General features: G+C 41.2%; 1 protein-coding gene across 1 annotated transcript; it reads right to left on the reverse strand.

Annotated features, from left to right (window-relative positions):
* Positions 1 to 743: 743 nt before the first annotated feature.
* LOC112245750 (gamma-crystallin M3-like) lies at positions 744 to 1746 on the reverse strand. Its single transcript, XM_024413911.2, has 3 exons — positions 1685 to 1746; positions 1221 to 1463; positions 744 to 1098 (listed from the first exon to the last, which is right to left on the reverse strand). The coding sequence occupies exons 1-3, from the start codon at positions 1712 to 1714 to the stop codon at positions 799 to 801; spliced, it is 573 nt and encodes a 190-aa protein (XP_024269679.1). The 5' UTR covers positions 1715 to 1746; the 3' UTR covers positions 744 to 798.
* Between the last annotated feature and the right edge of the window lie 7608 nt (positions 1747 to 9354).

Here is a 9354-nt window from a genome sequence, read left to right on the forward strand (position 1 = left end):
TTACAGGTTGTGAACACACACAAAAGCTCTGACGAAGGCCTTGAGGCCGATACTTAATAAATAGCTTAATAAAGAGCAGTGATACTAGCAAGAACAGTGTGCGGGTTTCTTATTTTTTTCTCATCTTATTCAACTGTTACCATGCACCTGCAACAAAGACAGCTCAGATGTGCAAGTGCCTTTTTGAATTTAGATTATTATAACATACAATAGTAAATAAATTAGTTGTAAAAATTATTTGCTTAACAATGTACACTTGCATTGGCATTCTTCCAATACAAGTGCACATTAATACATATGCATTTAGGTAATTATTCAGGTACACATTGTTACCTAGTACAACTTTTATACTTGTTTGCTGCATGTCTAATTACTCCTTGACCGTGGTTTTATAGATATGAGATTTGTAACAAATGCAAATTAATTGTTGCTAACCTTCCTCTAACCCTATAATTATTATTTTAGATAACTCTGTTATCTTTTTACATTTTTTAAGTGAGTGTATTTGAAAATCATTAAAATTGTGCATTGCAAAATAATATGGCAGGATCAAGTAATATTTTCTAAATTAAAGATTTTATATATCACTGGATATTATTTTACATCAGCATACATCTATTGTTAACTAACAGATATCTACACAGAAATTTGAAATGTTAAATATGTAGGAGAGTGAAATAATGAAATGTTTAAACATGGAGAGCTCGGAGTAAAACAATCACAAAAATAAGAAAATGTAGCAGTTTTAAAATGTTGAAATAAATTTAATCAACCATTTCCGTACAACCTTTGAGAAAATTACATAGTCATGTTATCCATGATACGCCTCATGCTCATGAACCTCATGCCACCGCTCATGCCTCCCATTCCCATGCCCATATCCCTGAAGCTCCTGTACTCTCCAGGCCTCATGTACATCTGCCTGCCTCTGAAGTGGGGCTGCTCGTACATCAGCCAGTGGCCGTCCATCACGTTGCAGGACTGGCAGTCGGACATGCGGTAACGCTCCTGGATGGAGTCACAGTCGTCCATCATCTCGTGCATCTGACCTCCGAAGTTCTCCCTCTCGTAGATCCTCATCCTGAAGTTTCCACGGTGCTGTTAGCGGGAAAGAACAGGTTTCATTGATCAGATACATTACATATAAACATTTGTAATATGAGAATTGTCTTTTCAATGACAAGATCAGTCTATTTTAAGATGACATATTTTCAACCTACCATGGGGATCATGCGGCAGGACCTGATACCATCGCTCATTCCCATCATACTCTGGTAGTCTGAGTACTCTCCCCTCCTCATGAAGTACTGGTTTCCCATATAGTTGGGGCGCTCGTACGCCATGAAGCAGCCACTCTGAACCCTGCAGGATTGGCACCTGCTCATGTAGGAGGACATGTCAGGGCAGTCGGAGCTGCACTCATAAGAGCGGCCCTGGAAGTTCCTGTCCTCATAGAAGGTGGCCTGAAAATAAAAGGGAATCACTTCTATGAATTAAACAATTGTATGAAACAAACATTTTAGAGGAATTTGCAGCGCTATTTAGTCCCACTGGTAACCAGGTTATTGGGATAAGTAAAATGATCATGCTGTAGTTTGGGGTGCTAGAGCACAAGAGCCCTTTTGTATAACAATCTATGAAAATTAAAGTAAGAATTATTCTAAGAAATCTTGCCAGTGCTTACCCTGCCCATGTTCATGCTGGTGTTGGACATATTTGCTCACTGTGCTGCTGGTTGCTGCTCCTGAACTGACTTTCTACCTGGTTTAACCCTTTCTTTTATACCTGACCAAACCTAAAGAATCCCTAGCTCCATTGTTCAAACCGCTGAATCAGCATCATGCTCTAGAGGCCTGCTGAGGCTACTGAGTTTACGTCCACATTTTCAGGGACTGGATCCTTCAGTCTTTAGAAAGGCTATTTCTAAATCGACTGTTTCTCAAACAAAAGTAACAAAGCGGTTTGAGAGTTTACAACAGTTAGTAACAGCCTTGAAATGGAAGGTTCTCCATATATTGTGCAATACTTTTTTGAAAAGGTTTGAAAGATGTATTTTTTAAATGCTGGTATAATGACTCAATGTTATAGTAGAGGAAATCACACATATGGATTAAAGAGTGAAAATCTTTTAGGTTAAACTATGTATTATTACTCATCTTTTGTTCAGAGTGCTGACTTATCATAGACAGACATTCCTAACCAGTGAATACATAATCAATTGTGAGTAGTTACTTGACTAACCTTTGATACTAGAGAAATGGTTACAAAACTTTAAATAGCATTGTGTATTTTAAAAAATATACTTCAAATAAATAAATAATCTTTACATTTTTTAATTCCTCTTTTAAGGAGATTGAATGGGATCTTAAGCACTTACAAATTTGTAACATATTTTACAATTTTGTAATTGTTAACATATACATATTGCATCACCCAAAAATTCAAGTAATGGATGATGATGTTCCCTATTTTCAGGGATACGTTTTGACTCGTGTGTGCCACTGGCTGAAATTATACTGTACCTTTCTGGCATCACTTTAAGTAACACCAAAAAATAACAAGTAATTTAGGTAACACTTAGGTAAGGGTCTGTAAAGGGTTTACACCCCCTAATGTCGAAATCTAATTACCTCAATAAAGAAATCCCAATACAAGCCTGTCAGTTTAAGCTACAGATATCTGTTTTTTTGCATTGGATGTGTCTGAAATAACCACATCCCCTACGTATGTCACTCTTCCGCATCTGTAGTGAAAGGTGACAGAGCTCGAGTGGTGTTTGTCAGACCATGAGACATTCCGAAAATCTGTCTTCTCACAAAATTGTCTGTAGCGTCCGAACGGTTCGGCCTAAAAACTATTATGACCCCTCTATGGAAAGATGAGACTATGACCCCCACAGGCCTCACAAGACTCGTCTGAAGGTCCCCAGGTACCAGTTGAAAAAATGAATGGAAGTGTATATGGAGTCTGTTTAGTGCCAAAAATAAGGTGTTAAATAAGGTTTCCTTATCTTTCTTATATCTCTCAGATATAGGACAGAGACTTCAGAACAAACTTCCTTTAGATATTTTGGGGGGACTGTCTGTTGTTCCATGTAGTGAATCTGTTATTCAATGAGTTTGTATGGGCTAATAGCAGTAAGGCCACATGTTTGTTTTCATCAAATATTTTTTACATATTTTTGTTGATACTTAAAGGGGTCTTAAAATTCCAAATCAAATAGCTAAATTATCCTTGCTATGACAATCTTTAAAAAATCCATATAACTCAGTAGAACCCCTCCCCCCCAAACACACACATTTCAGTTCAGATTAATCAATCTGAACACACACACACAGACATGATTTAGCTCACCATTTTGTTATTCGATTCAAATACAGTTTGATTTGTCACATTCTCCAAATACAATAGGTATAGACTTTACCTTGAAATGCTTACTTGCGAGCCCTTTCCCTACAATGCAATGTTTAAGATGAGGGAGGACAATATATTTTTTTCATGAGCATGGCCTTATTTCTATTACAGCATACTGGATGACTGTCATTCATTCCATTCCCCCAGCTCAATGTGACATCGATAGGTTAAGGCTACTACACGATACTCTGATTTTCCCTGTACACAGCATAAGGTTACTACAACCTAGCCTATGAATTAAAGTTTACAAAGTAGGTGCACACAGGTCGTGAGTAATCAAGGTGACAGACAGTGACACATTCAATACTGCCTTGCACACTCTTGCCTATAGTACATCTAGCTGATCTAGGGTGTAATCATTTGTCCAACAGTTGCAAACAAGAGTTTCTATTGGACAAATTCAGGTATGTTTATCCCCGTTTGGTTCCGTTTAAGAAACGTTTTTCAACAGAATCGGCGGAATGAATACACCCCTAATCACACGCAAACACAGCACACTTTCATAGCAGCCACATACAAACAGCACATGATTTTTGCATGACATATTCCTTCTCGCATCTATGCGCTCTCCTCCTCTCACCTTTTCCTTACGCTTGTGGACTTCAGTGCACAACACATCAGCTGTCTGTTACCAGGCTAAAAAACCTTTCCAAGCCAAACCTTCATATCATAACCGCTAACCGCTACACACAGCCTACACTGTCACTGTATTAGCTAACGTTGGTCAACATAGCTAATAGAACTAACGTGTTAGTAAACTCGCTACAATCCTGTAGTACAGTGTGCAGTCAGCCAGCAAGCAGTTTAGCAGTTACAATGTGAGGTCAATGTACCCAGAGGAGGACAGGAACTAGCTGGTGCTACCATGGTGTTGCCCTACAGAGTGCTGTTGAGGCTACTGTAGACAGTGTGTTTTAATCAATAATTTTTTATTTTAATGTTTCACTGTTTGTTTTTTTCTGAAATTCACTGAGGAGGATGGTCCTCCCCTTCCTCCCCTGAGGAGCTTCCACTGATGTACAAGTAGGTAGGGGTACAAGTGACTAGGCAATCAGGATCAATACTGTGCCTTCAGAAAGCTTTCATTCCCATTGACTGTTACAGCCTGAATTCAAAATGGATTGAATATACTTTTTCTCTCACTCATCTGCACACAATACCCCATAAATGACAAAGTGAAAACATGTTTTTAGAAATGTCTCATTTACATAATTATTCACACCCTGAGTCAATACTTTATAGAATCGCGGCGATTACAGCTGTGAGTACTTCTGGGAACTGTAAGTCTCTAAGAGCTTTTCACACCTGGATTGTACAATATTTGCCTATTATCTTTTTTAAATTCTTCAAGCTCTGTGAAGTTGATTGTTGATCATTGCTAGACAGACATTTTCAAGTCTTGCCATAGCGTTTCAAGCCGATTTAACTCAAAACTGTAACTCGAACACTCAGGAACATTCAATGTTGTCTTGGTAAGCAACTCCAGTGTAGATTTGTCCTGGTGCCTTAGGTTATTGTCCTGCTGAAAGGTGAATTTGTCTCCCAGTGTCAGATGGAAGACAGATTGAACCATGTTTTCCTCTAAGATTTTGCCTGTGCTTACAGCTGTATTTAATTTATTTTTAACCCAGAAAACTTCCTAATCCTTGCCAATGACAAGTACACCCATAACATTATGCAGCCACCACCACGCTTGAAAATGTTAAGAGTGGTACTCAGTGATGTGTTGTATTTGCCCCAAAATTAATGCTTTGTATTCAGGACAAAAAATGTAATTCCTTTTCCATATATTTTTTATTCTGTACAGGCTTTCTTATTTTCACTCTGTCATTGGGTTAGTATTGTGGAGTAACTGCAATGTTGTTTAACCATCCTCAGTTCTCATACAAAAACCATTAAATACTGTATGTAACGGCAGATTTCCTCCTCTTCGTCTGAAGAGGAGTAAGGATCGGACCAAGATGCGGCGTGGTAAGTGTTCATGACGATTTTAATAACAAAAAAACACAGACACGGAAACAAACACCCACAAACCAACAGTGAAACCCAGACTACCTAAGTATGATTCTCAATCAGAGACAACGAACGACACCTGCCTCTGATTGAGAACCATACTAGGCCAAACACAGAAATAGAAAAACATAGAAACACAAAACATAGACTGCCCACCCCAACTCATGCCCTGACCATACTAAATAAAGACAAAAGAAAGGAAAATAAAGGTCAGAACGTGACACTGTAATCCCTGAGCAGTTTCCTTCCTCTCCGGCAACTGAGTTAGGAAGAACGCCTGTATCTTTGTAGTGACTGGGTGTATTGATACACCACCAGATAACTTCACCATGCTCATAGGGATATTCAGGGTCTGCTTTTTTATTTTTACACATCTACCCATCGGTGTCCTTCTTTGGGAAGCATTGAAAATGTTAATGTCTTTGTGGTTGAAAATGTGCTTGATTCACTAATTCACTATTACAATGAGGGACCTTACAGATAATTGTACATGTGGGGTACATAAATGGGGTAGTTATTCCAAAATCATGTTAACCACTATTATTGAACACGGAATGAGTCCATCCAACTTATTATGCGATTCGTTAAGCACATTTATGCTCCTTATTTAGGCTTGCCATAACAAAGGGGTTGTGTGCGTGTGTGTGTGCGTGTGTGTGTGCGTGTGTGTATGTGTGTGTGTGTATATGTGTGTGTGTGTGTGTAAGTGGGTGAGTGTGTAAGAGTGTGTTTGAGTGTGAGGGGAATATGTCTGAGTGTGTGTTTGTATAGTCCTGTGAGTTTACATAGTCAGTGTAAGAGAGTCATTGCAAAAGGGGTCAATGCAATAGTCCGGGTAGCCATTTGATTAACTGTTCAGCAGTCTTATGGCTTTGGGGTAGAAGCTGTTCAGGTGGCTTATGGTCCCAGACTTGGTGCTTCAGTAATGCTTGCCGTGCGGTAGCACCTTGAACTTCTAATTTTGCTCTTTTGTAGCTTTGGCAACTACGAGTGTGTTTTCTATACTTGTTTGCTCCTCTCCCTGTAGGCATTACAGACGGTCCCCACCCCTTGGCTGCAACCCTTCTAATTTTGTGTACTCTGTGCGCCAAACCATGTGGAAATCCGGGTCTCTGGAAGTGTTTGGAACTGCCGATCTGCGGTCAAGAACGCCAAATTCATTTCAGCCTATGCTGCTCTTCAGTCCCTTGACTTTTTGGCCCTGACAGAGACATGGATCACCCCAGAGATCACTGCTGCTCTCTTCATCTGATGATTGTCGAGGTGGTACAGGTCTACTAATTTCTCTTAACTGGAGATGATCTCTTTTCTCCCCCTTTCACCTGTCCATCTGCTCATTTGAATTCCATGTCACTTGAACACTCAAGCTTAACATTGTCATTTATCGCCCACCAGGTGCCCTTGGAGAGTTTCTCAATGAGCTTGACACCTTGAGAAGATAATTTCCTGACGGTTCACTGCTTTTCGTACTGGGCGACTTTAACCTCCTGACCTCTGCCTTCGCTTAAATTCTGTCCAACTCTCTCTTACCCCTCCTTGCCTCTTGACCTCACTCTTTCCCAATCCCCTACAACTCACAAGGCAGGCAATACCCTTGACGTAATCTTTTCTAGACGCTGTTTGCCTACTAATCTCAGTGCAACCACCCTTCCATGTCTTTGATCACTTCTTTGTTTCCTTTTCTGTCTCCCTTTCCTCCAACCCTAGCCACTCAGCCCCTACCCAGATGGTCATGCACCGTCACAATCTTCACTCTCTATCTCCCACTACTCTTCTATCCTATCATCTCTCCTTTCTCCTGATTTTGCCTCTTCGATCCTACTCCTCCCTTTCTGCATCCTATGACTCGCACTCTCCCCTTTCCACCCGGCTGGCTCTGCCCTTCTCTGTGGCTGAGTGACTCATTGCGAGCTTACAGAACAGGGCTGCTGGCAGCTGAGCAAAAATTGAGGAAAACTAAACTTCCAGAGGACCAATCATCCTTTCACTTTCTCTTCCTCTGTATCCATTGCTAAAGCCACATCACTCTAAATTTCAAGTTTCTGCCTCTAAACCTAGGAAACTCTATTCTCCACCCCCCTCCTTTCTCTCTGCAGACAACTTTGTCAACCACTGAAAAGAAGGTTGACATCCTGTTGTGGAAATGTCCTTAATTACCAACTGATGAGAGAGCAAATCACACACGAGTCAGAGTTATGCTTAATCTTCACCTTTAATAATAATTAAGCTTTTGCAATAGCATTTTGACTTTCAACAGTTCAGTATCTCTAATGAAAAGTTGAGAGTGCTCTACATAATGGCAAATGGGATCCTTTATAGCAAAGATCCACCCCCTTCTAGACGACATGACAAAACACAGGTCTTAGGAACTTACACAAAGAAAAGACTTTACTTCAGAGAGAATATCCCCTAGTCAGACAGTGGGCTATAAATTATCGTTCAGTTTGGTCTCCTAAACAAAGCTCTTATCTCGTCCTTGGTACAAAATGGTACCAAGACATTACCCCCACCCTATGATATATATCAAATTGTCATTTAGATAGAACCAATTCTAAATACAACCAATCCTGGACAAACTCACGCAGAGGAGAGTGACCCTATAGGTCAACAAAGAGGGAGCATAGAATGATTCCAGACACTGCCACCCTCCTTTCCCCGATGAGAAAAGTAGGGAGTCACTGGCACACAGAAAATATATGTTTACACATGATGACCCCTTGACCTCTCCCCTCTCTGCGGCCCATGCAACTTAGTCTTGACATAGAACAGATAACTGCCAATGGCCACCACTATAGTACAACAAAATACATTCTTATGAGAAATAACTCATAAGCATATCATGAAAATAAAACATCTTATCTATGTTACCCAACTAATTCTGATCATTCCATAACAATCGGCTCCTCATTCACTCAGTCTATTGAGTCCACTGGTCCCACTCACACAGAACTACCCTATGCCTTGACCTCTTTCTCCCCGCCAGATTAAATCCTGTGACTAATGAGGTCTGGCTGCCCAGCAACCTGTCCGCTCAACCCCCCTCCCAGAAATGGCGTATTTCTGGAGACCTTCTCCCATTCCTCACTAAACTCATCCCTGACCACTGGTTGCGTCCCCTCTGACTTAAACTACAGACCTGTATCCCCTTTCTTTCCTAAGCACTTGAGCGTGTTGTCTCTGATCAATTCTCTGGTTATCTCTCTAATAACGATCTTATTGACCCTAACGAGTCAGGCTTTAAGGCAGGTTACTCAAACGAGACTGCTCTTTTCTGTGTTACGGAGGCTCTCCGCACTGCCAAAGCTGACTCTCTCTCCTCTGTTCTCATCCTCCTAGATCTATCCACTGCCTTCGACACCGGGAACCATCAGATCCTCCTCTCCACCCTCTCAGGGCTGGGTGTCTCAGGTTCTGCACTTTCTTGGCTCGCATCCTACTTGGCAGGCTGCTCCTACCAGGTGACATGGAGAGAATCTGTGTTTGCACCACAGACACCACTACTGCTGTCCCCCAGGGCTTGGTTTTAGGTGCTCTCCTCTTCTCTCTATACACCAAGTGACTTGACTCTGTCATATCCTCACATGGTCTCGCCTATCATTGCTATGCGGATGACACAACTATTTTTCTCTTACTCCCCCTCCCCCTCTGACACCCAGATGGCGACACGCATCTCTGCGTGCGTGGCAGATATCTCAGCTTGATGTCGGCCACCATACCCTTACCGTGACACTGGACAACACCCTGTTCTCTGCAAACATCAATGCAGTGACTCGCTCCTGCAGACTTATGCTCTACAACATCTGCAGAGTATGACCCTAGCTCACAAGTCCTAATCCAGGCTGTCAAGACTCACCAAGAGAATCCAAATAGGTCAGATCAGGTTTGCAATGACTGACTTCAATCAGACCGCATTTCACCCATAGAGGG

The sequence above is a fragment of the Oncorhynchus tshawytscha genome, linkage group LG03 (genome assembly GCF_018296145.1).
Source record: "Oncorhynchus tshawytscha isolate Ot180627B linkage group LG03, Otsh_v2.0, whole genome shotgun sequence".
Lineage (NCBI taxonomy): Eukaryota > Metazoa > Chordata > Actinopteri > Salmoniformes > Salmonidae > Oncorhynchus > Oncorhynchus tshawytscha.